Genomic DNA, 25,551 nt, shown 5'->3' on the forward strand with positions numbered 1-25,551 from the left:
CCATTTTAAAGATTATTCCTAACGAGATATATCAGATTTTCAAAGATCAATCAAATCTTGTTGCAATTAACAAAGAGATTATCGAGTTATCATTTAAATTAATATTTGTGTAAAATAATATTTATGAGATATACTTATATATGATGCTTATAAGAAATATGGGTGTTCCGTATGTAGATATATTGGATTGTATGGACGTCAGGCACGCGTCCGTCTCCGCCTCTTTGTGATTCTCTTCGGATTTTTAAGCCTGTCTTCTATTTGCTACACCCCTTTTTGAATATCCCTGATGGCATTGGAGCAATCCCTTAGCAGATGTATTCTTGAAAAAAATGGCGCGCGAATAAGGATGCCCAAAGAAATATGTTCTGTTTTTCCCTTTTTTTTTTTTCTTTTTCTTCAAACTTTATAGCAATATTTCATATTGAAATAAAGTAAGAAGAAAATTGTCGAGATTTGATCCTCGATGAAAGGGAAAGGATCGTGAAGTTATGTGAGGCAGATGTAGACATAACTAGTTCTAACGTAGATAACAGTTAAATCATCGTAGTCATCGTTGTCGATAGCTACCGTTATAATGAAACACAGACACAACCCACGTGTATGATCGTGAGCCCCCTCATGCTTTGGCACGTGCCCATAGGGTAAACGCGCGAGTCGGCACCGCAATATATCCACCTACGTGCCGCATAACGGTCCATAACGCAGCTTCGAAAGGAAAGATGATCGCACAGATGCTTCGAGCCTTTCGACGAAGAACCTAAGTCTTCTATAGAAAGAAGTGATATTTTATTTTTTGTTATTTTTCTTTTTTCTTTTTTCTTGATCAAAAGAAAATTCTTATGGAATGATAGTCGTATGACATCGATCGGAGTACCACGGGAAATTGCAAAGTCGAGTCATCGCGTTCGCCGTAAATTTCCGATAAGGAAATGAGGCTATGCATATAAAAGAGAAGGTTTTCTCGTACAACTTCCATAGTCGCACGCGGACTGTATTTGGTATTGGAAGCCCTCTTCTCGCCTGGCAGTGATGTATGATATGATAGAACTGCATGCTCTTCACTATCGACACTTCTTCGTGTTTTCTATCGGACTTGTATTCGTTGAAAACGTTCGAGTCATACAAATTTCGATATAATGTTTTTAATTTATTTCAATGCTTTTATATTTAAAAGTAAGATAAAGGTAAAATAAAAAATATATTTCTTTTCTATACGTATATATGTGTATATATGTATAAAAGATAAACCGTTCTAATATATATGCATGTAAGGATGTATATATATATATATATATATATATATATATATATATATATCAAAGATATGAAGGTTTTGCGAAGATTAATCGATACTCGGAGAAAAGGGACTCTCCGTGTTATTTTCGTCTCATGGTAGTCGATAGTCTTCATGCCTCGAAAAATCGACAAGACGAGAAACGAGAAAGAGAGGGTAACGCCAAGATTATTTGAATATCCCATATTTAAGATTCATCCTGCGTAGTTCTGGGCAGTGATTGTCAGCTTGGTAGGCTGGTCACGTGGACGGCACGTCATACACGTCAAACCAACCCCCCCAGTAGAAAGCACCCCTTATATATGCGCCGTAGGCAGACCCGGCGGTCAGTTCGAGATGGGAGAGTCCTTGCGAACACTTTACATTCTATTTTCACGCTGTAGTGACTTCGATGTATGCGACTTCCTTAACGCATTCGGCAGATATTGCTTTCTGGCACGTGCTACATACCAACCTTGATATTCGTTCCTTTACAAATGAAACACTTTTTCAGATTATATTAAAAAGAAATCTTGTGAGATTTTTTCGAAACTATTTCTGAATTTTTTATCTTCAAATTTTTTGTAATTTATAAAAAAGAATATATATATATCATTTTCCAATAAGAATAATCGATTAAATGTAAAAGTTGACTCGAGTGAACGGCACTCCTGCGTATCAAAAATTTTCAGCTCTTCTATTTCCACCTGACGACATAAACCGGAACTGGTTGCTACTTTATGCGTGTCACCGCCCTCGCGGTGTTTTCACGGGACGACGAGCACCCCCGGATTTTTCCTGGGGCTCTTGGAGAACGAGTCGGTCGTCCAGCACAAAAAAGGGGGAGGACATCTAACCGAGTTAAATAACGCTACATTAGCGCCCTTCGCGATACAAGGGTTGACCGAGTGTGAAATACCCTCAAGCTTATCGGCCCTCCGCAGAGATTTTTTTCATTAGCTTTTTCACCTTTCTCCCTGTCGTATAAACTTTTTTTCTTTTTTTTTTTTATAAATTGTCCATTGTTTCGTAAAAAGAATAGTCGTTATTTCTCATTCCCTTCATTCATAAATACAAGGTCATCGAATTTTTTCAACACTCGTGCGAGTTCCTTTCGAAGTTTAACGGTTTAAGGGTGGTCCTTGTAAAATTTTGAGCGAGATGGCGTATTAAACCAATTATCAATTTTATAGCTGCTTCCAACGATCGAAAATCGGTCCATTTAATAACTTTAATTATTCCCGGTGCATCTTCGTTTTGCCAGAGTTTGATCGTTTGCCGCCGTAAAGCCATCATTCGAGGTCCGTTTCTTAAAGGATATAACGACGAGACGTTTGCCGTTCGAAACGTCGTCCTTTGTCCTTTCGCTACAATTACGACGTCTAGACGATGACTCTGTTTCTCCGGAAAATATCAATTAGGAACGTAAGATCTGAATCGGTTGTTTCTTTCGCATCGTAAATCCTTTTCTCTTGTTTTTCTTTTTTTTTTCATTTGAAAAATCTTTGAATTTATTCGTTAACGTTAGTTATCCTTTCGTAACATCAATCAAATCGGTTAACGATAAGGGAGGATGCATATAGCGACAGTATCTCCTTCTTCGATCGTCCAATCCCGATCGTAAGTTACATTTCGGCATAGCGTCATAAAATACGGTAATTGCGATCGAAGGAGATTTCTCGAGAAACGAGGAGGATGGCAATGAACAGAGAGAGAGAGAGAAAGAGAGAGAAGGGTCGCGCTTAACCGTCGAGAAAATATCTTCACCTCGGCATCGACGCTTCTTGCATTCTCGTAAGATGACGATCATCCAACGAAGGTAACAGCCAAGTAGCGCCTTTTTCTCTCTTTCCCGAACATCGAGACATCACTCTCTCTCTTTCCTTCTCTCTCTCCTTCTCTCTCTCTCTCCTCCTCTCTCTCTCTCTCTCTCTCTCTCTCTCTTGCTTTCTCTTATAGCAAACGCGTCCGGACCTTTACTTCCATTGTTACCGGCTCGCCCTTTACCCTCCCTTCCTTCCTTTTACGAAGCTGCACGGTTCTGGCTTAATAGCTGACGAGGTTATCGGGTTTCTGCAGAAGCGTAAAAGATCTTCGAGGAAAGACGCGGGAATAACGAGAGCCGCGTCTCTCCTTCCTTCTTTCCTTCCTATCTTTCTTTCTTCTTTCCTTCTTCCTTTCCTTCCTTTCTTCCTTTTTTCTCCCCTTACCTTTACTATAAAGAGGCAATGTTACGTTACGTATCTTGCGTACAATTTATTAGTATATAGACTTGTCTTTTAAAAGCATATCAATGATTATATCTTTGATTTTTTATTGATAATTTCCTCTTTCTTATAGCAAATAGCTATGAAATACGTTTTCTCGATTTCTTAGCGTGTCCTTTTAGTTTATTTTCTGTGTATGTTTTATTCTCGCGAATAACGATACCGTTTGATAGATAACTTTCCTTTCCTTGACAAAGTTGTTCTCCCTTCTTCAGAAATCTTCAATTCCCTTGGCTCGTATGATCGGCAATTAAACGAATGAAAAGTCGCGCGTAAGAGAGCGCTGTTTCCTCACGATAGAGAAAATGAACGGATCATAAATTAACCGTAGCTTAAAGTGGGCGTACCAACGAACTGCCGATAGTACGCATTGTCCCCTACGCCAACGATTGTACATTAATTAAACAATCAATATTTATTAAGCTTATTATCGAAGGTATCTTAGGATTAGATGTGCAAGAACGTGTTAGAGTACTAACACAATATTAATTCGATTTGACGCGAGGTTAAAGCTCGTATTTCGCTTAATAGGCGCCATATTGTTCGTAACGACGTAATAAATATGGACGCGGCCAAATGAAGACGATAAATTATCGAACGCCCCCGCTGTCGGCACTCCTGTTCGTCTCTTTCTCCAACCTCCTTTCGCCTTTCTCTACCGGTCTTTGTTAATAACCTTTTTAAAAAAAAGTTTTCCTAGTTTTCTTTTTCTTCTACTCTAAACATAATGTTACCCGAGAGATACGTGTTTTTAATTTCGTTTGCTTCGTCTACGAAAAAAGAAAATATTTTCGATATCCGACGAATTTTTGAACTCGTGAGAAATTCGATCTTAAAGGTGAAAAAGAAAAGAGAAAGATTTGTTAATTAAATGGACATTTAAGTGCTATTTAGCAGCCTTCGATAAGATCGACTAGTTTACGCTCCCTCATTTCTTTTTTCCTTTCATTCTTCCTTACTCGTTGCTTATTATAATCAATTACCATCGTGTTCTTCGACAGCACGCGATTGTATCCTTGTACATACATATATATGCTATCTCTCAAGGGGTGCAACCCTCTAGCTTTTTTTATACGGCCACCAAGTCCGGTTCTAAGGGAGTAACGCTGCAACAGGCTGATGAGTGGCAAGATTTGAGTTGGTATTTTTTTTCTTTCTTTTTTCCTGACCTTTCGTGATTCTAAGAAAGGGTCAATCGATTATTTCGTTGATTAATTAAATTATAATTCTTTTTGAAGACTTTCAATGCCCGTTCGACGAGTATGAATTTTATCGATAAACTTTATCGTTTTCAGAATTTAATAAAATTCAGATTAAAAATTAGCTTAAAGGAATTGAATAATGAAGAAAGCGATCAATGAAAAGAAAAAGGTCAGTTCTTATTATACACGTTTATCAAGCAATTGTATGGCTCGGCAGCAGGGGATCAGTAAGAAAAACAGTGAAAAACGTTCGTCCTCTGTGGGAACGTCGTGTCCATTAATGGAATCACCAATTGCAGAGTTATTGGTTTAATTGCTAATTGCTAGTCTTTTATGGAACGAGCAACAATGGCGTCGTCACCCACTCGTCGATCGCTGCCATTTTCATAAATATCTTCCCTCCCTTTTTTCCTTTTGCTTCTTAATCCCATTTGCCGTTCTTCTCACGAGTTTCTTTCATACTTTTTTTTTTGTTTTTTAAATCGTTTTTATTTTTCGAGTGGGCGAGACGATTAATCTCTCTTAATCGAAGAGCCTGATGTATCTTTTTCTTTTTTCTTCTTCTTCTACTTCTTCTTCTTCTTCTTTTACTGCTAGTTACGACTCGGAAAGATCAACGTATTCCGTTTACAAGATATTTCGCAGTGGATAACCACAGTAATGTATAAAAATCCCTGAGAAAGCCGTCCCACGAAATTTGAATTTGCTTTCGTCTCCCTTTAAACCTGAGGCATGAATCGAAAAGAGGATAAAAGGGTAGGTGGTAGAAGCATCGGGGTTGAGGGACGACTTTTTAGCATTCAGGAGAGAGGTTCACATCGTCACCCTCGATTCGAATAACAAAGTGACCACTTTACCGAAAATATTTGATAAAGCTCAAAAGGAGTTCCATATTTTGGTGAGCATAGAGAATATAGATCGCTATCGTGATTTTAATATGATTTTATAATATTCGTAAAAATTCGATGTCAACTATAGATTGAAGTTTTTACGCGTTCATCGTAAGTAGAAAACTGAACGTTGAAGGACTCGAAGCGTGAAGTTCCGTTCTGGTATCGAGGGTTAGAGAACGCTTGGGTATTCAAAAGCGGTTTTCCATGGTCATCTCGTCCCCGATTCTCACTCTTTCTCCTCAAATTTGAATAACAAAGTCACCAGGAAGACGTATTATAGGCTCGTACCCTTGCGAGCAAACCGATTTCTCGCGACTTTATCATAAAGATCGTTTGCATTTCAAGTGAAACCGATCGCATCGGTTCTTAGGATTTCTCTTCTTCTCTAACTCTATCGTTTCCTTCGATTCAAAACTCTTTACAGAAGTTTTTCCGATGCGATTCTTCGAGATTCCGAGGATTCTTTTCTTCTTTCGTTTTTGATTTCGTCTAATCGTTAAAACGAGCTTCGAACTCGATTCAAATTCATCGTTTAGTTTTAGTTCTATGAGACTTGGCTGAAATTCCAACTCGGACCAAGATATACGAAAGGCTAATTTGCGATCAATAACTTTATCTACGATCTTATCGTTCGCTTCTCTCGACATTATAGTAACGTGCCTTGCCGGTGAAAGCAGTTTACGTATACTGGAAGGAATAGGAATTCGCGATATTAAATTACCGCCTCCGACGTGCTGAATAGTGATATCGATTTCAATGGATAACGATCGACAGGTGAACGGTAAAATGGTAAAGGTGAAGGGAAATTGTATATTACTCGATAGGTATATATATATATATATGCTTCGCAAAAAATCGAAGATACTTAGTAAAATTTTACTTCTCGATTCTGATAGATTTTTAATTCAATTATTTAATAAGACATCGATTATTCTTAGATATCGTAAAGATATTATAAAGTATGATGAGAGACGTGCTCGTTTCGAACCGCACAACCTAAGATTTCCATGAAGTTCGCGTTAAAGGAATCTCTAGAGTGACCATATAGGTCGAACAGGTGTGCCAGTACGATCAAGGAATAAACGATTAGCGATTCGATTAGCATCCGCAAATCATATTGATCTTGGCTTCATCCGTTGCGACGCGTTGACTCATAGCGAGCATGAGATTTTGCAACGAGTCAATCGATTCGACTTTGATCGATGAAGATCGAGCAGCTGGCACCCGTATGCGGTATTATCATCTTGGTACCGTTGCTGGTTAATTATCGACATTCGAGATGTTTCGTAGAATGTGCAAGATGGACGATAGATCCTTCGAAGGAAGAAACGGTTGAGAATCACTGTCGGTCCATTTGAAATGACACGAATATCGCAGGCACAGCATTCACGACGAAGTTTCGTCGATGGTTTCAGCGTTCCCGACGTGCTTATTCGCGAGAGAGAAAGAAAGAGAGAGAGAGGGGGGGAGAAGAGGAGGACGGTGGTAAAGGGGGTCCAGTGAAGAAAAAAAAATGGAGCGGGTGGTGGCGGTGGTGGCGGCGGTGGTGGCGCTAGGCTATCGGAAGTGTGTCAAATTACAGAGGTCCGTGATATTAATGACTCCTAATGACATGCCCCCTCCTTCCGAGCATCCTACGTATTGCGTACCCCCTACTCCGTTCTTCTAATCCCTCCTCCTCTCTCTCTCTCTCTTTTTCTTTCTCTCTTTTTCTCTTTCTCTCTCTCTCTCCTCTCTTCTCTCTTCTTCTGTGAACCTTCTCGCTTGGCCTCGCTTGGCCTCGCTCGTACTCCCTCTCTCGTATGCGCGTTCACAGTGGGCCCGATTCATGGAATCCACATTAAAAATAAAATTACTAATTGGCCGAGGCTAATAGCAATAAGACAAACAACGGGCTAAATGCTATAAAGTAAAACACAGGTTCAAGATGATCTGTTCTACCCACTCTTCTCTCTTTCTCTCTCTCTCTCTCTCTCTCTCTCTCTCTCTCTCTTTCTCTCTTTTCCATCGTCCCTCAACGTTGCGCCGTTACCGTCATCATCACCCCACCGACGCGCCTTTTCGAACTCGCTGATTACTTTCTTGTTTCTCCATTTGTCTCGTTCGTTTCGTCGTAGGCAGATACCTACCAACGTCGAAGAGCTACGAACAGAAACGAGGAGTATCTTGCTTACGACCGGTTCTCAGACTTTCCCAGAGTCCTGCCCTGGTGGAAACTTTTTTGCTCGAAGCTCCTCCACGTTTCCGTACTCTCGTTTCTTCCCCGTCGATCGCTTCCTTCGAATCCATCGATTCGATCGATCGCCAATTCGAAACATCGTTCCTCGAATTTTCTGTTCTTTTCTTTTTCTTTTTCCTTCCTTTCTTTTCTTATTATTCCTTTTTCTTTTTCTTCTTTTTTTTTTCTTTTTTTTTCTTTAACCAATGCTCATACCATGCCTCCACGAAGGAAGATCAAGTTATTTTCAAACTAAATAGATATCACTCAATCGAGAGTGAAACGGTGGATAAAATTTTACGCATGAGTTGAGCTATACTTTTACCGATAAAGATAATTTCTTATCGCACGTTCCATTAACGTCATCTTTCTTTAACGGTACAGCGTCACGCCTTTGTAACGCTTCGGCACGTGTTCAAGAAAGAAATGTTCAATGGAACAGGACGATCATATTCTTGGAATAAACGATTACAAATAATACTGAAGGAATATAACGAGCGATTAATTCATATATAACAGAAGTCTGTGAGAATTTGTTGCTTTGAATCGGTCGTTCTGCGACCGAAGTTTACAAGTTCCACGAATAGAAAATGTCTATCAATTACGTCTCCGAAGAAACGTATAATAAAAACGATGACAGACGAAAAGATGGGAATTTTCGCGAAATCCGTGAGCACAGTTTTACGACGCTGACAAAAATTCAAGCGATTTGACCGACCCTCCTCGGACTTTGCCTGCCGTGAGCAACCAGGATAATGCCCGATGTTAAAAGGTCGGTTATACGCCGCGAAAGAATTCTTCGAGGCAAATGACAAAGCTCCGAGAAGCCGTAGGGCGGTACTCAACGAATGTAATTGTCTTTATGACATACTTTACGTGGAAAAGAATTAGCCGAGTAGTCGTGAACTTTGGATGATCACGAAGAAGTTGTTATCTTTAAGAAACGAGAGAAAAAAATCAGAGGTATCTGATCCATGAATATAATCACCGAACGAATTTTCATTTTCTTTTTAATTTCAATTAGGTTTCTACAACCTTCGATGGAATCGATCGCAAGCGCATAAATTAGGTAGTAGTCGGAGTGATGGTTTTTTCGTTCGTCTGTCGTTTCTCTTTTGCGTTTGTTCGCTTTTGAATTCCGATTGGAGACGCTCACGAGAAAGTTAATCGGAAATTGTTCTTGTCGTGGCACATCTGAAAATCAAAAGGAAAGGTAAGAAGGGAAGGGCGAGACTCGCGCATCGTTCGATTCGATGAGTCGTCCTTCGGCTCGAACTCGCCGTGGTGTGGAGAGGCGAGGCATTATTCGTTTGGAAAATTTATGTTCCGGCTATTCGAAGGTTAAACGCGTTTCGTACGTTAATCTTATCGAGAAGGAGCGGACACGACAGACGGACGATGAAACTCTCCGTGCAAACTCACCTTGTATGGATTCCGGCGAGGCTGGCTCCTTATCGATTCGGCCGAGCGCGTCGCTGGCTGCAACAAAAAGTGCAACGGGCTCTCGTTAGTGACGTTTCGTTAAAACTCGACGAAGAAACTTTTCCCTTTCGTTTCCCCCTCCCCCTCCGCCCCTTTCAAATTGACGGGACACCATTTCAAAAGGACTCGCGCGACAGTCACGCGCGCATCCGTATTTATGAGTTAGCTCGACGACGAGTCGAACGTGATTTTAGAAAAGAAAGGCCCACGAAGTTTCTTTCCTTTTCCCCTTCCTTTTATCCCGAGGATTGATTCGTCATTGGTTCGACCTCGCGAAACTCCGTCCTACGCGAAATCTGCACACACGAAAAAACTCTATTCATGCGTTCGATCGAAAGGACTGGTTTTTCGATTTAATTAAAGAACGTTCGGTCGCACGCTTCCCCTTCCGCAATGAGACCAAGATTTCTGACAGAGATATACAGCTCCTTTCCATTTTACGTTAATCCTTACGGGTAACACCCTCGACAGAGGTTATCCCGCATGAATAACGACTTTCGAGATAGCCACATTCGGACTGATTAAGCCATACGTGCGGATGGAACTCCGAGATAGTTCCTTCGAATTATGCTAAATCACTTTCGGTCCTTTTCACGAGTGCAATTTCTTGAAAGAGGAGAACGTAGGAGAGGAACGATAGTCCGTCCATTGTCCGCGGTCTCGTTCGATCGATCGATATTCAAATAATCTATTTGATGGACCCTTCCTGGGAGAGAACGTAGACCGAGGAAAAAGAAGATGGTGGTAATTCGGTGAGAAGATGACCACCATACGTCAGCGGAGCACCGGTAGGGTGGCTCGCCGATGTGACCGACCCTAAGGGCGGCCACCTACTACACCCTGGGGGGTCGCAACTCACCCCCGAAACGACTGTATTCAGATAATCCCACCTTTCCGCTCCTCCTCGCGTCTTCGCCGTAGACGCTGGACGACATTCGGAGTTTCCTAACCCTCGCAAATGGACGGTAGATAAATAAGAAAAATACAGAGAGAAATGGTACGGCGTCGATAACGAAATGTCTTTCCATTTAGGTGACCGCGCCGAAGAAGAAATAAGGCGACGCGAACAATGTAACATCCTTGATGCGATCGCTTCATTATTGAACGAAGGACTGTCTTTAGAAACTGGCACACGCTTACATTAAATATGAACGGTGGCCTCGTGCGGATATCTATCTAATTATAGTCCGCGAACGTTCGACTTTTTCTGGTGCACATTAGACGCAAGTGTAATAACGCCCCGAGCACTCGATAAAAGAAAAAAGAAAAAAAAAAAAAACAGAAAAAATGATTAAATCGTCGTGTATTATTCATGGGTGCTGAGAAACGTCGGGAATCGTCGTAATGAATATCAACGACATCGTTGCAACAACGACTACGACGACAAATATTCCTGAGAGTAGATTCCCTCGGCCTATACCATTCCCATTCGTAGCAAGGTAATTTTTATCATTGTCGATTTAAGAAGGTAAATGCGATCGTCCATCGAAAAGAAATGAATACGTTTCGAGTTGGTCGCGACTCGGTGCGCGCAAATGTTGAAATATCGCAACGGACTTTGTGGAGATACGATCGCGAATAAATGCGGAGCACCCCTCTCTGGAGAGTCATAAAACAGTTGCGACTTGCACATGCCCCTTTTTTCTCGCTCCTCCGTTCGCCGATTCGATCCGGCTGTTCGCTCGGTCGTAGCATTCGAGTTCGCTTTTGGTCAGTCAGGAAGTGAGACGATTTATTGGCACCTACCTGCCATTTAAACCCATTATCTGATCTCCCGGATAAGCAAATCTACTTATAAACGCGTTAAATTCCACGTATGAGAATGATAAAAAAAATTAAATGTAACGAGGGCACAGCTGATAATTTAAACTTAATTAATTCAACGTTCGAGAAGGATAAATAAAGAAATTAAATTATCCAGACGGTTATCGATTTTATAATTATTTCCGAAGGAACGCGCGCGACTAGTAGGATTTCGCGTGGAAAGAATCGGCCACGCATTAATTCTGAAGTATTCCACGAAATTACAAACGTACGGTAGTCTCGCCGATGACTTATTAATTTGGCAGGATCAGTTTCTGTCAGTCCGGCAATTGCGTGTCTACCGTTGGCAGCACGTGCTTCTCAGTATTCATAAAGGTCATCGATGCGAGCTTCGTGCGAGTGAGCGAGCGAGAGACCGACCGACCGACCGATCGACCGAATCCTTTTCGTGCACGTACGAACAAGTAGTAAGAGGAGAGACAGGCCATTCACCAGGTACGTTAAGGAGGCACCTGTACGGATACTACGACTCAAGTACTACAGACAGGTGCTTCACCGTACTCTCGTCGAGACGAGTATAGCTATACCTGCCGAGTTAGCACGAAAGACGAGAGCGTGCCAGCCCCGTCATTATTTTCCGATTACGATCTTCTTCCGCCCGTAGCGGAATCATCGATCGAAAGTCTTTCTCGTCAACTTTGTCTTAACTTTTAAGTTACCTCCGAGCGTTTTAATTGTTACCAAGATCTGCCTATCACCGTATGGAAAAATATCGAAAATACGAATTGGAAACGATACTTACCATCGGAATACTCGTCGTTATTAATTCGTCGATAGAAAAGAACTCGCCTGTAGACATGCTCGATCGAGCTAGAAGTAACGGAAAAACGGATTTTAATATTTCAATAGTTCCATCGGCCTCGATAACAATAAGCGTAATAAGCATAGAAACGTCCGAGTTGCTTCCACCGATGGGTTGCGGCAGAAGAGGTGGATAAAATATTAATGCTGACATTTGGGGAAGACTTTGCGGTATTTTAACCATCCTGCAAGGTGGCCACGCTTCCACGACGCTTGAGTAACGTGGCTACGCCCGGCACATTGTTATATCTAACTTTTGGCAATTCGCTTCGAAGCAACGATATATTGTAATCAAAGGGAAGGCGAATTCGTGTTGGTCTCCCGACTGTATTCCTTCTTCTCACCCTTCTTTCTCGGTCCACCATGAATACGAGATGCGGCATCTGGATACGGTATCTAGTTTGCGTGGCGGCGAGCCAGACCGCGCATCAATTTTTGAGGAGACGCTTCTTATACTATATGTATGCAACACCCTCCATCGCTGATGCGGAGAGCACGTTTCTACTACGACTCCTAGTCTAGAGAGATAGTCCGCTATAGGGGTTGTACGTAGTACCAGTACCTAGTACAGAGCCCTTAGAAAATCGTGTGAATAGTGATGAGACGAAATCATGGAAAAAGAGTACTCTTTGCTTTGACTCGTCACGCGCACTCTCGGCATTTATTTGAGTATTCTTGGCTTTCTGATTTTTATCTATGATACATCCAGTGTATCGATTATTACGCAACGTCTGACCGACGAAAAACGAAATAAATTTATCTCTTTCTTTCGAAATGCTCCGAAGGATTTAAAAAGCAATAAGAAAGAAATGAGAGAAGAGTAAGACTTTTTCCAATTAAAACCGACGCCATTGTAAGTTCATTTTTAAAAGAAGAAGAATATTCCCTTCCACCTTTGGACATAATGAGTAGGAAAAAGAAGGGAAGAGTTGTAGGAGGAGACAGAGAAGGGGAGTACGGTTGGAGAGCGCGATAATGGCGGCCGTTATGAAGAAATCAAGCCACCTCCAAGCCACCCCCAAGCTACTGCACGACCCCCGGCGAGGCAGCCTCGTACCCACTTGATCTTCCGTTTCCATAGCGACCGCCTTGTGTCCAACGAACCCCCACGCTGCTTGCACGAAGGAAGAACCGATGGAAGGAGAGAGAGAGAGAGAGAGAGAGAGAGAGAGAGAGAAAGAGAGAAAGAGTCTTTCGTCTTATTATGAGAATCGCTCCACCCGCGAAAGGATTGCACCCAGAGTTAAAAACCTCTTTCTTACCTTTCTCGACGCCACAAAACTACTCTTCTTCTTCCTAAAGTTATGACTTTTAAAATGGTGTCGTAGAGTTTTACGATTATTCTCAAGTGCAGCTGTCTAATGAATTATTTTTAACGATATCGTGAAAAGGAGTTCTAACGATCATGTAAAAATCAAAAGATAGAGAAGGGTGACTGTTAGCAATTAAACGTTAACACGTAAGCTGTCGCACACGTGCGTCGGCGAGAAAAAGCGAACAAGAATGGTCGTTCGATCGATCGATCATCTTTGGGGTGTTAATCGCTCTCGAACGACGCTTAATCCGTCGATGAAACTGATGGATTTCAAAATAATTGCTCGTCGTCGATGGTGATTCGAACGAAGGGGAGGAGAGAAAGAGAAAGCGAAGGTGTTTGAGCGAAGAGAAAGAGAGAGAGAGAGAGAGAGAGGGTGATTTGCTTCACTTTGCTTCGAAGCTTTCCCCGCCCTTTGCAGATGTCGAAGAACGTGAACGTGTCTCTGATATAGAGGGTGAAAAAGAAAGAGGGAAGGAGAGAGAGTATACGTGAACACGAATATAGAACAGAGAGAAGAGATCGAAAGAATGGTCTAGCGTGGATAAAGAAATGATAATGAAAGGGTTGAGGGTCGCGTGCCGTTCTATCGATGCACCGACCTCCTCCAATACACCTTTATTGCTTTCTATACCCCAATACTAACACTTCGATTTGTTTTATCCCGCAGTAATAAACTCGCTTGAAAATGTCTTAAACGTTATCTCTTTTTTTTCAACAAAGAAAATTTTTTTCGACAAAAAAGTCAGAAAAATATTTTGATATTTATTGTAATGTTTCTGTATATATCTTCTTATACGTTCAACCATATTGATCATTAACTAAATATTTACTCTTCGACGAAAGAAAATATTTCTAAAGTACAATGTCAAATATAATCGTATTAGTTCAGAGACTATTATCAGAAACATAGAAAAGTCGGTACGAGGTAGTACTGGCGCGCGTTATTACCAGTTTTTCGTTCGAATTACCGTGAAACTACGCAGATACGTTGTCGTCGTTGTACAGGTGTTCGTTGAACGTAGACGAAAACGAGGAGCCATTAACGCGTTCGCAAGTAAACGGCCGCACGCGGTCAAACCCGTGGGGGTGGTCTAGCTTTTCCTCGAGAATAGCGTTGGATGAATTTGTGCCTCGGGCATAGAACAAAGAGAAAGCTGTAGGAAGAAGAAGAAGAAGAAGAAGAAGAAAAAAGGTTCTGGGGGAAGGAGCGAATGTGAATGTTCCACGCGGCGACGTAATGGAGTCGACTTATTCGTTAAAGAAACGTCTCGGCTGGGTGCAATCGAGTAGACGCGTTGTGGCCGTAGAGAAGAAGGATGAAGAGACGGATCGGAGTATCAATAATTCCTCGCTCGAATTAATGTACAAAGGATCCAAGCGATATGCATCGGGAGAGACGCACAAAATTACCTCGAATTGTGATTAACGACTTTTAAACTAACGCTCGTGGTGTTCGCTGAAATTGACGCCGTTCATTAAAGTAACATGCCGATATTCTATGATTATAGAAAAAGGAAAGAAGAAAAAAAGAAAAGAAAAAAAAAGGAAGAAGAAGAAGAAACGTTACTTTCGTCGTTTAATATTTATCGAAGAAAGTCGGTATCCCTCTTATGACGCAAAACAAGTAGAAATTCTTCTATACGTTTTATCTACGTGTTACGCAAATTTACCGTATACTAATTATTGATCTAATTACTGGTTACACCATCAAAGTCGTGTTAGATCGATTCCGACGATAATTCTTAGGCAGATCGAGAGAGAGAAAGAGAGAGAAAAACTCGATTCTAGTGAAGAAATTAATTAGTAGGAAGTACTTAGCGATACAAAGAAGGCGTTGTACAATTTCTTTCGTATAAAAACACGAAGTAAACGCGTTCGCTATTACAATTTTAATGAAACGTATGTAGTATAGAAGGTTACTAGCTGTGGTAAATGCGTCGTCCCGATCGTATCTCTTTGCGCATGATATCGATTTCTGAAATCGATGTTAATAAGAGAGAATATGCAAAATAGTGAGGAAGACCAGTTGCAGGAATCGAAAGAAGAATCGAAGAAGAAGGCGATCGGTATTATCGCGTCATTATCATCATCACCGTCGTCGTCGTCGTCGTCGTCGTCGTCGTCGTCGTCGTCGTCGTCGTCATTTTGATCATCGTTTCGTCGTGTTTCATTATACGAGCAAAGCGTCGTTGCGTGATCCATTCCGTCGCAGATTAATCGCGCTCGTTCGAGCGATTAATTAATAGGCGCTGGTCGTTTTTATCGCTCGCATGAGCTCTGCATAAAACGTTCTCGCACACGAACTACACCGAGAATGAAATATTCATCAAAATGCAAATGTGCGCGAGTCGCGTCGTATAATCCATTTAAAAATAATCTAACGACAGAATTTCGCCTTAATTGGCACAATAGCTACCGCCGACGTGGCGGCTCGCGTTGCTTCGGCCAGTATCATGGTAACCTTCTTAGTCCTGACAATTAAGAGCGATATGCGGGAGATCCTGTGTGCGTAGCGCGTGCTGCCCGTCCCTCCTGTCGTCCCTCTTGACGTCCCTCTTACCGTCCCTCTTGCTATCCCCTGTTCTATACCCTATACAGATGCTGGTCGTAATGACACGGTAATTAGAGAGGTTTGTCGGCAATTAACATCTTGAATTTCATCGCAGCCATCGCGAACGTACTTACTTGCTATCGGTCGTTATTATTCTATCTTATTATTCTTTTATCCGGAGATTGGTATTCGTTCGAGTTATTTCTCATCTATTGCAATTTCAATTTTTCGATAAAGAAATATTCATTAATTGTTTGGACGAGCAAGTAAACGAGAACAAAGTCTTCTGATAAGAAAAGAAATCGAATATCGGCTTGGATACGCCACTCCCACTCTAACTCCCTCTCCTTTTCCTTCAGCTTCGCTCGCGGATATAATTTCCCGGGGCAAGAAGTTTCTAATGACGGAAAATCTAATATATATCGCTTCGAAGCGGAGCTCCGCCATTGCCGCGCGAGCAGCTTTTCTTGTAATTAAGTTATAACTAAGGGCGAACGTGGCTGCCGTGTTCGTTCGTGAACGGGGGTATGGGAAGTAAAGAGAGGAAAGGAAAGGAAAGGAGCGCTTGGATGGCGAATGAGAGAAAGAGAGAAAGAGAGAAAGAAAGAGATGGGAGGGAAAGGTAGAGGGAGAGCGCAACTCCTCGCAAGAGTGGAAAACAATAAGAGGGCCCCGTTAATCCGGACGATATATTATATCCAATGAGAGTGCTTCTGGCAGACTCGACACGATTTCATGTCCGTGTATATGTACTATGAAGCAAACCGAGGAATATGGCGAAGGAGATACGGAAGATCGGGCTTTAAACGAAGAATCTTCCTCCGATCGATTCTATCAAAAGTTTCTTTTCATATTTCTTACATCTTTTCTTACATTACGATTAAATACTTTTCTCATACGGCTTTCGTGTCTATTCGAGTGGTAAAAAAAAAAGAAAAAAATAATGGAAAAAGAATTTTTGACGAGGTCAGTTCTTATACAAGAACGATAAATAGGTTAAAGCTTAAACTTCGAAAGTTACGATAGATACTTTATTAAGTTCTTCGTATATACATATATAACCATATATATATATATATATATATATATATATATATATAGGTAGATATAATATATCACGAGTGTGTTTTAATTCGCGATAATAATCGAGTTAACGATTGCGTTGCATTCAATCGGAAAATACTCGAGACTCTCGAGATAAAAAGAAAAGGATAGAATGTAAGAAAGGTGGACTTTGCCGATAATAATCGTAGCGTGCAAATATCGATAATAACTCGACGTGTAAGAGGAAAGTGAGAGAATGGGTTTCGAACATCGGTTCGAAAGGAACAACTCAATTGTGTTAAATCGAATTAGCTGGCAGCCCTGCCGGAGATGTAATTAATTTATTTCAGCGCCATCTTGCTTGCGACGGCCAGAAAAGAAATATTATTTCTAACGCATGGCTGGATAAGACTAGGAACTACAGAAGAAGGAAGAAAGAGAGAGAGAAAACGAGAGAGACAGAAAGAGACAGAAAGAGAGAGAGAGAGAGAGAGAGAGGTGAAAGGAAGATAGCTTCGGTGCAATTTAACGAACGCTTTGGAAAAAGAAGTGTTTCGGTTCACGAGCGTGCAAACGTTACTTTACGTGTACTTTAAATCTATCGGTGCTATAAAAACGCGTTCACGTGTAACCAACGAACGAATGTAGCCTTTCGTTAACGAGGAGTTCAACTCATAACGCTTAATTAAGCTGCCGTGTACGAAGTAAGTAAGTAAGTAAGTAAGGTCCAGAGGGAGAAGAGGATGCTCGTAGGACCGCGATCGTGACCGGTACAGAGGCCAGGAACGCGGTCAGATCGAACGATAACGATCCGATAAGCCGCCCTCCCAAGATCGCGGTAAGCCTTTCGTTAAGTGCATTGACAAAAGAACAAGCCGGTTTCGCGCTCGCTTATGAATATGCTCGGCGAAACGAGTATACTTTTACTTTAAATATTCTTGCAAACGAAAATTCACTATCATTTAACGAAATTTATTTCATTATCCTTATGGCATAAAACTATTTCTTTAAAATTACTTATAATCTACCTTTGGAAATGAATCGATGGACGCACGAGAAATCCGCCGATAATGCGTCAGCATAACTGACATTCGACCTATCGAAGTATAATCCTCTTAAACTATCATTATAAGCTTCACGAGGGAAACACCACAAGTGCTTGCCAATGTTTCATTAAAATTCATGAATTAATAAGATGCCACGCATATGCAAAATATTTTTTTCTCGAATTGTAGTGGTTAATTTTGAAAAAGAAGTGAAATCTTGGCGATTTAATTTCATTTTTTGCTATTAGATATAGACATATAACGAGATACTATCTATGTTTACGAAGAATGAAAGCTATGGGTTTGGTATTCGGCAAAGAAAAATATCATCCAAACTGATCGACAAAGTGGAGGGATAAGAACGAGGCAAGAGCGAAGAATTCGAGTGCATCTACAGATTATCTGCAGCGGATAGACCGAATAGGGTTGCCAGCTATTGAAAGCACGAAGGGTGGAGTTTAAAATGGCGAGGTTTTCTATCTCGACCTAAAGGCAACCCCAATCGCTATAGGCTCGCCTAATCACAGCGAGGGGGTTGGTTTTGCATTTTAATTCGCTGCCAGTAAAAGTATTGCCACCCTTTTTATTCGATCTCCCGACTTTTTTCCCTTTCTATTTATTCCGTTCTAATGGAGTCTCGTGCAATAAACATTTTTGATATTTCGAAATGCGTTAGAAAAATTTACATACTTCGTATAGCTTGATTGTTAAAAATAGATAAATAGATAGATAAATAAATAAATAAATAAATAAATGAAAAAGAAAAGAAAAAGGAAATGACGAAAAATGGATTGTCATAATGCGATATCAGGGTTATAGTTACGAAAAAATTGGTATTCATCGTAATACAAGTAATGGACCTTATTTGAAATGACACATTGGCTCATGCGGGAACCTTATTTCTTTTATGCATGCTGGTAGTATCGGTCATTGTGATGGCAGGCGTGAATATAAGAATATAAAATGGTCTATGAGAAATATAGTAATATACTATACTATCCGACCGGAGATTGTAATCGATATATCTTAAACAAGGACTTTTTCCATATAAACTTACGTATTCGAAAAGCAGGCTTAGTATCGGCGTGCATCTTCTTGCTTTGAAAATAGACAACTCCGATAACCATTACAGACTTTTGAAAATGATGCCCTTACAAATATCAATAACAAAGTATCTGTTGATGTTCTCTTATAGATAATTGTTATCTATAAACGAACCTGCTCGGTAGAATCGAGTTATACCTTCCTGTAACCTCCAAAATGCTGAACGATGTAAACAACACGTAATCAAAACTCAAAGGAACTTTACGTTCTCATTTAGTATACATTGGAACGATCACGAGATAATAACTTTTCGAAGATTCAAACGTACAACACTCACACTAAACATTCTTCATTTTTGCCTGTGTATTATAATGATATACCATTTAGATTAATTATATCTTTTTCCAGGATTTTGAAGATATTGTAGGTTTCGAATGAACAGAATTAGCACATTTTAGTTGTACTTGGTCATCTTAACTTGTCGGTTGCGACTTGTCTACTGGTGAGCCAAGAGCTGTCCGTTCAAGTTGGTCAGCATTGCCCTCTCTTCTCAGCTAGCCTGAGGGTGCACCCCCGCAGACCCTCGAGAAAGATGGAAAGAGAGAGAGAAAGAGAGAGAAATATCAAGCGAGCGAGCGAGAGAGAGAGAGAGAGAGAGAGAGAGAGAGAGAGAGAGAGAGAGAGAGAGAGAGAATATGAAAGAGTGAGAAACCCGCTGTGCATCTTTATCCCCCTTTTTCCCTCTCCTTCAACTGAGGGTACATACATTATCCACCCCTGATCCTCGATCCTGACCGACCGCCGTTTCGATAGGTACCGTACTGAATTATAGAAACGCTTCTCTTTCTATATCATTCGATATCGCTTGTCTGACGCGTGCTTTTAATTCTACGTTCTATTTAACGAAAAATTCTTTTTATTCAATGCATCGAACTAATTATTTTTAATCGTCAACATATCCGATAATGAAAATTTATTATTACTTAATAAAAATAATACAAAAATTTATTAATTAGAAAAATTTTTAACTTAAGTTTGTTTATTATTATTACTGTTAAACTAAGTTTACTCATTGTATTTGCGATATAGAGAAATTTCTAACGATTTAAAGGAAAGAATGAAATTGGAAAGTTGTATTACAATGGTTTTTTTTTAAAATTTTTTTTTAAGAATTTCCAGATTGTTGGATAATGGACTTTGAAAGCGAACCGAAAATAAAGTCTGTAAAGGTAATAAATATTTTTTTTCGTGTTTAGTCCTAGCCCTTTAAGTCCATGCAAAATTCGTGCAAAAAAGGAAAGAAAAAAGGTGATTGTCGAAGAGACACATTAAATTTTTGTAAAAGCTTTTCTCAGCCATTAGAGATATTATGTCGTAAAACGGAGAAGTGTCCTTCGAAAAAGTAAATATATATATATATACACACAATATATACATACATACATATATATATATATATATATATATATATATATATATACATCAATATACTTTAAGGAATGAGAAGGTCATAGCAGATACCATTAATTTAAATATTTAACTTTTTAATTTAAATTCTTTCCTAGGAAACGATAACACGATCAATATCATTCATGATATATCGTTTATATGTGAAATATTTGGAAAAGAACTTTTGTTTAATCAGAATTTATTTAAAACGAATTACCCGCATCTCGTTACTCATTTACCACGATAGATCACAATAGCGATCGTAAACGTCGAATGGTCGATTAAGATCGAATTGACCACACGTAGGAGCTAAGATCCAATTACTTTTTGCACCCGGATCGATTTAAACGTTACCTACCTAATTCGGTTAATTAGTCAATTGGTTTAATTATTACGCCGTACAATCGGTAGTGGGATACTATTTCGGTTTTATCTCATTCCATTAGAATTTTCATTTATTTTATCCATTTCATCTATTTACGAGTCATACTTTAAATTTGTGTAAATTATGTAAATTGTTATAGTATTTGTACGAAAAAAGGAGAAAATGGAAATACGTCGAATGGAACACCCGTATCCACGCATACATACAAACCGAAATCACGGAAAGAACGAGGAGGCAAACAAAGAGGCGCGTGTGCACAAAATGTGTAAGAGCGACAAGAGATAGGGTCGGAAAGAGAGCGGATTGTACAAACAAGGAAACAGCCGCAGCCGGCCTCGTCTCATTTTGCTACAGTCTGTTCCAATCTCGCACGGCGATCGTTCGGTGATGGATCGTTTTCTCTCTCAGCTTGTACAATTCTTTCATATTCGAAGAACTTTTAAAAGCTTGCTTCAAACGTATTTGCATCGTTAAAGTTATATCTTTAATACTTTTGTTCTTAATAATATTGCGTTGTAGATAATTTTCATTCTAATAGGAAACAAGTATTCAAGGTTGCTTTACTTATAAAGTATTTAATAGATTAACGTCAAAAGAATACGATGAAACATTTGAAAAAAATGCTGACAGCATTTTAATCGAACATACGTTAGTTAAATACTATGAAATCGATATATACATACATATACATATATATATATATATGTATATATATGTGTGTGTCTGTATGTATATATGTATATATATACACACAATGTCTAATGTAAGGTCAAGAAATGATATTGCTTACATATATAAAAGATGTTTTCATTGGAAACACACTAATCGCATTTCATTGAAGTTCCTATAGAGATAATTAGATATAATACACACACACACACATACCGTATTTAATTTTTTTTACGATATACACTCATATACATATACACAACGTATGTAATTATACTTACTATATATATATATATCTGTTTACGTATATATAAATATATATATATACATATATCTATAACGATTATATATAATATGTATATATAACGTGCGCGTGTATACACACACGCATACACACACGCACACAGAGAGGATATAGAAATGAATTTAAGTCACATATGTACATACGGAATTCTCGATCTACTATTTCTCTCATAGCCTTGAAAACGAAAATCTCTTGGTCCAGATCGACGGTAAAATCAGGCGAATTTGAAGAAAAGGGAGCAGGGAAGGACAACGTTCTCGCATCCACTTTGAAAAGTGCCCTGTGACCCCACCTACGCTTTTCGATGAAGGAAGGTTAGGGGTCACTCGGCGCCCCTATTTTGCAAGCACCATCTCACCCTCTTTCTTTCTCTCTCTCTTTCGATTTCTCCCTCACTGCAGTGCATTTGAGTATAGAGTATAGTAGTGAAAAAGGGGAGAAGCGGTGATCTTCCATTGTTGAATTGAATCATCGCTTCGTATAGAATATTCAGGGATGGCCACTGGTCAGTAGCCATTATTGTTGGCTAGCATTTATAAAGCGTTACCTTCGATAGTAGTAACAGTGGGGGCAACTACGAAACGGAAAATGGACACACTCCAATATGTGGCCCGTATACCTACCGTTCTTTCATCCTTCCGCCTCGTACCGATTTAGCTCGTACCTATCCTAGGGTGCACCCCCGCATTCATCAATGAATTATTTGCATTAATTGTTCTCAAGTAATGGTCTTTTCCAAACAAATTTCCGTTTGAAGAATTCATAGGCTTTACGACCGTACTGAAAAACCTTTTAACGAAGGCACGTAAACGTTAGTAACCTTGACCATTCTTTTCAAATGTCATTTCTAGATTTATCGTTATATTATCGATTTTATCGTTAAAATTTATTACCGATTCGAAAATTGCAGATACTTTGTGATAATATCGCAATAAAGAAAAAAGAGAAGTAAAAGTTATACGATATTTTCTATAGAATGTAATATTGTAAAAAATAAAACGTAATATACAAATATCGAGCGAAGGTCCAGATTGGATCAATATGCTATACGTATTCCGTATGTTTTGCGATGACTGTTAGAAAGAAGACAGTAGGGTTACAAGTTGAGCTTTTAATCATTCATATGGAACGTAATATGTAACTTTCACAAGATTAAACGTTCTAAAGTCCGTATTAGAAAATATATCAGGATACAAAGTCTATGTTATTCTGAAGAAAATCTACCTGAAAACGAAAAGATCGGAAACGATTTTGATCTTTAGCTGAAACTAGAAGCGTGCAAAAAAAAAAATGTAAGAATTTTTCGACATGCTAATGTAAAGATCTGTCGGAATCTGTCGGATAAGGCTCATAGGGATCACTAAGACTCTCATTATGTTCATAGCCACGTTTTCGATACGTGCCATCGTAGATGAGCATAGATTCGAAAGAATCCATTGAAAATGTTACAAGGCAAGTCATCTCCGGCATCGAATCCTCGCGAAAAGCGTATTTACCTATCTATGTATTATACAAAAATGACTGATCTTTTTCAGAGAGCACAGAAAGCTTGTCATTAATATTTCAACGTATTCTAACGAGCGGCTTAGTTTAAAGTTGTCGAAAAGGAAAGTTCTTCAAAAGTTCTTTCAATATTCCGTTTTGAACCTCTAGTGTTTCACATTAAAAAAAATGAATAGTCATTAGTTGCGGCATCATTGATAATTTTGAAATTTTAGGGAAGAAATCTTTTCTTCCGGATGTTCGCGAGAAAATGAGAATTCTCGAGGAACATTATGGAATAGTTAACACACCGTGCAGAGTTGCATTTTAAATGAAGGGTCGTCTAGGACCAACGGAAGATGGAAAATTACGGTCGCATCGACACCGGGAAAAATTATGGAAAGAGCGGTTCGTTATTAGCGTCGAAAACGATTTTCACGTCGAACGAGCCGAAAAGAAGAGGCTCCGATGTAAACCGCATTCCATATGCCTTCTGAGCTGAGGGCTTACGGAGCAAAAGAACACGAGAGAGATAAAGATGGATGGAGAGAAAGAGAGTAAGCTTAGCCGGCTCTGCGACCCAGGAAGTAGGTAGTAATTTCGAGCACAAGGCCCACCGAAATTAGCAGGCAAAGAGCCGAGAGATGATTTTCCAAAATAACACGTCCCGATACAATGGGAAGGCAATTTCCCGAGCACCAGCTGCTGCCACCTATCTGATTTATCATCTCGCCTACTCCTCTATATCCCACTTACTCTCGCGTGATCGCTTCTCCTTTTTCAGCAGCATACTTCATCAAGGTGCTAACACGACGCAATACTTACGATTACCATATCCAAAGAGGAAAAGCGATAGATTGATCTCTAATTACTCGTATTACGATAAAAACAGAATAACATTAATCCACAGTTGAATTTGCAAAGTTAAATGATACGTTTAGGATATCTAGTTTGGTCGTTAAAATCGCGGCAATAGCGAACATAGAGGAGACGTTAGTTGACCAAGGGGAAGGAGGTTTGTTCAATCGGTTATTGATTGGAAATGTAAGCTGGAGCTTGCTCGAGGGAGAGGCCAGTGCTCGAACAGTCCGACAGATGGCCACTGGTCAGCGGAACCTTTTGCTTCATCGAACCTCACCAATTGGGAAAATTACTTTTCCTTTCCTATCCTGCCAAAATTGTTCGTCTTATTTCGAAGGCATTTCCAAAGGATTACGATATAGCCAGATCGACGAAGGAACCTTTGCTCTTTACTTCGCTCCAATACTGACCGCAAAGTTATTTCAAGTTTGAAACGACGCCGGGCCGACGTCTTTCGACCTTCTTGATTAAGTCAACGTTATCCTTCATTTCGTTCGGTCGTGATTTTTCTATTTCTTAGTCTACCATTGGTCAGGACGTCTTTCAAAATACACAGACGAATCCGAAGAAAAGTCCGGACTTTGGATTTTCGAAACAGGTGGAAAAGGATAACGAGAAGGAAGAAAAAGGCAGGATCGTCACGTAACAAGCAAAATCCACGTCTTCCTCCACTCTCCCCCACTTTTCGTTCACGATCATCGCCAACCGCAGCATCACCACCGTCGACTCGCGAGACTCCGGCTCCCTCGCATCCCCCGCGGCCAATCTTTTCAATTTAAAGTCAAGTATTATGGCTTAAATTGCATTATGGTTTCCTTCCCCACGAGGAGGTAGGCCGGCCGGAGAGAGGAGCAGCAACGAAGGGCGGCTCCTTGTAAGCAAGACTCAATCACGCCGCTTAACCTCCGACCCCAACGTTAGCAACGCACACGCATACGCACACGTAAACGCACACGAACGCATAATCGCAAGACGAACGAGAGAGATAGCACGACTAAGCCTCACGTGCCGCTCGCATCTTTTCGGTGCAACCGATCGTCCCTCCTTCTTCTTCCTCCTCTCTTTTTCTCTTATCCTTCCTCTCCACTTTCTTTCCACGATGCAATGAAATTAGCCACCAAAACCTGTCGGAACACACCCGGTACGTGCGAACATTCGATGGGATTTCTCTGTTGTCTCGACGTAACGACTTTACCTCGGTATACCGTCCGTAAAGTAACGATCGTATTAATACCTCTTGCTTCTTTTTCACGCTTCTTTAAACGTTCCTAAAATCGATATTACCACTAAATTTTCAATTCGATCTAACTTGCGTATGGAGTAGGATATTTTTCTTTCTTGTCGTAAAAGAAACCTTGAGTCATACGGAAAGATTCAAAGATACGATGAGGAGAGAGTCGGTCCGTAGAGAGAACCCGGCAACTCGCATATTTTT

General features: G+C 40.1%; 1 protein-coding gene across 4 annotated transcripts in view; it reads right to left on the bottom strand.

Annotated features, from left to right (window-relative positions):
- LOC127067302 (protein nubbin-like) overlaps positions 1–25,551 on the bottom strand; it is a 93,391-nt gene that overhangs the window by 12,481 nt on the left and 55,359 nt on the right. For 3 of the 4 annotated variants that reach the window (XM_051002085.1, XM_051002082.1, XM_051002083.1), the window contains one exon: positions 9,279–9,335. The exons of the other annotated variant lie outside the window; for it this stretch is intronic. In XM_051002085.1, the coding sequence (XP_050858042.1) occupies positions 9,279–9,335 (57 nt within the window). The remainder of the gene's footprint in view (positions 1–9,278; positions 9,336–25,551) is intronic. 4 annotated transcript variants of the gene reach the window in all.

This window comes from Vespula vulgaris, chromosome 10 (assembly GCF_905475345.1).
Source record: "Vespula vulgaris chromosome 10, iyVesVulg1.1, whole genome shotgun sequence".
NCBI classification, from domain to species: Eukaryota; Metazoa; Arthropoda; class Insecta; order Hymenoptera; family Vespidae; genus Vespula; species Vespula vulgaris.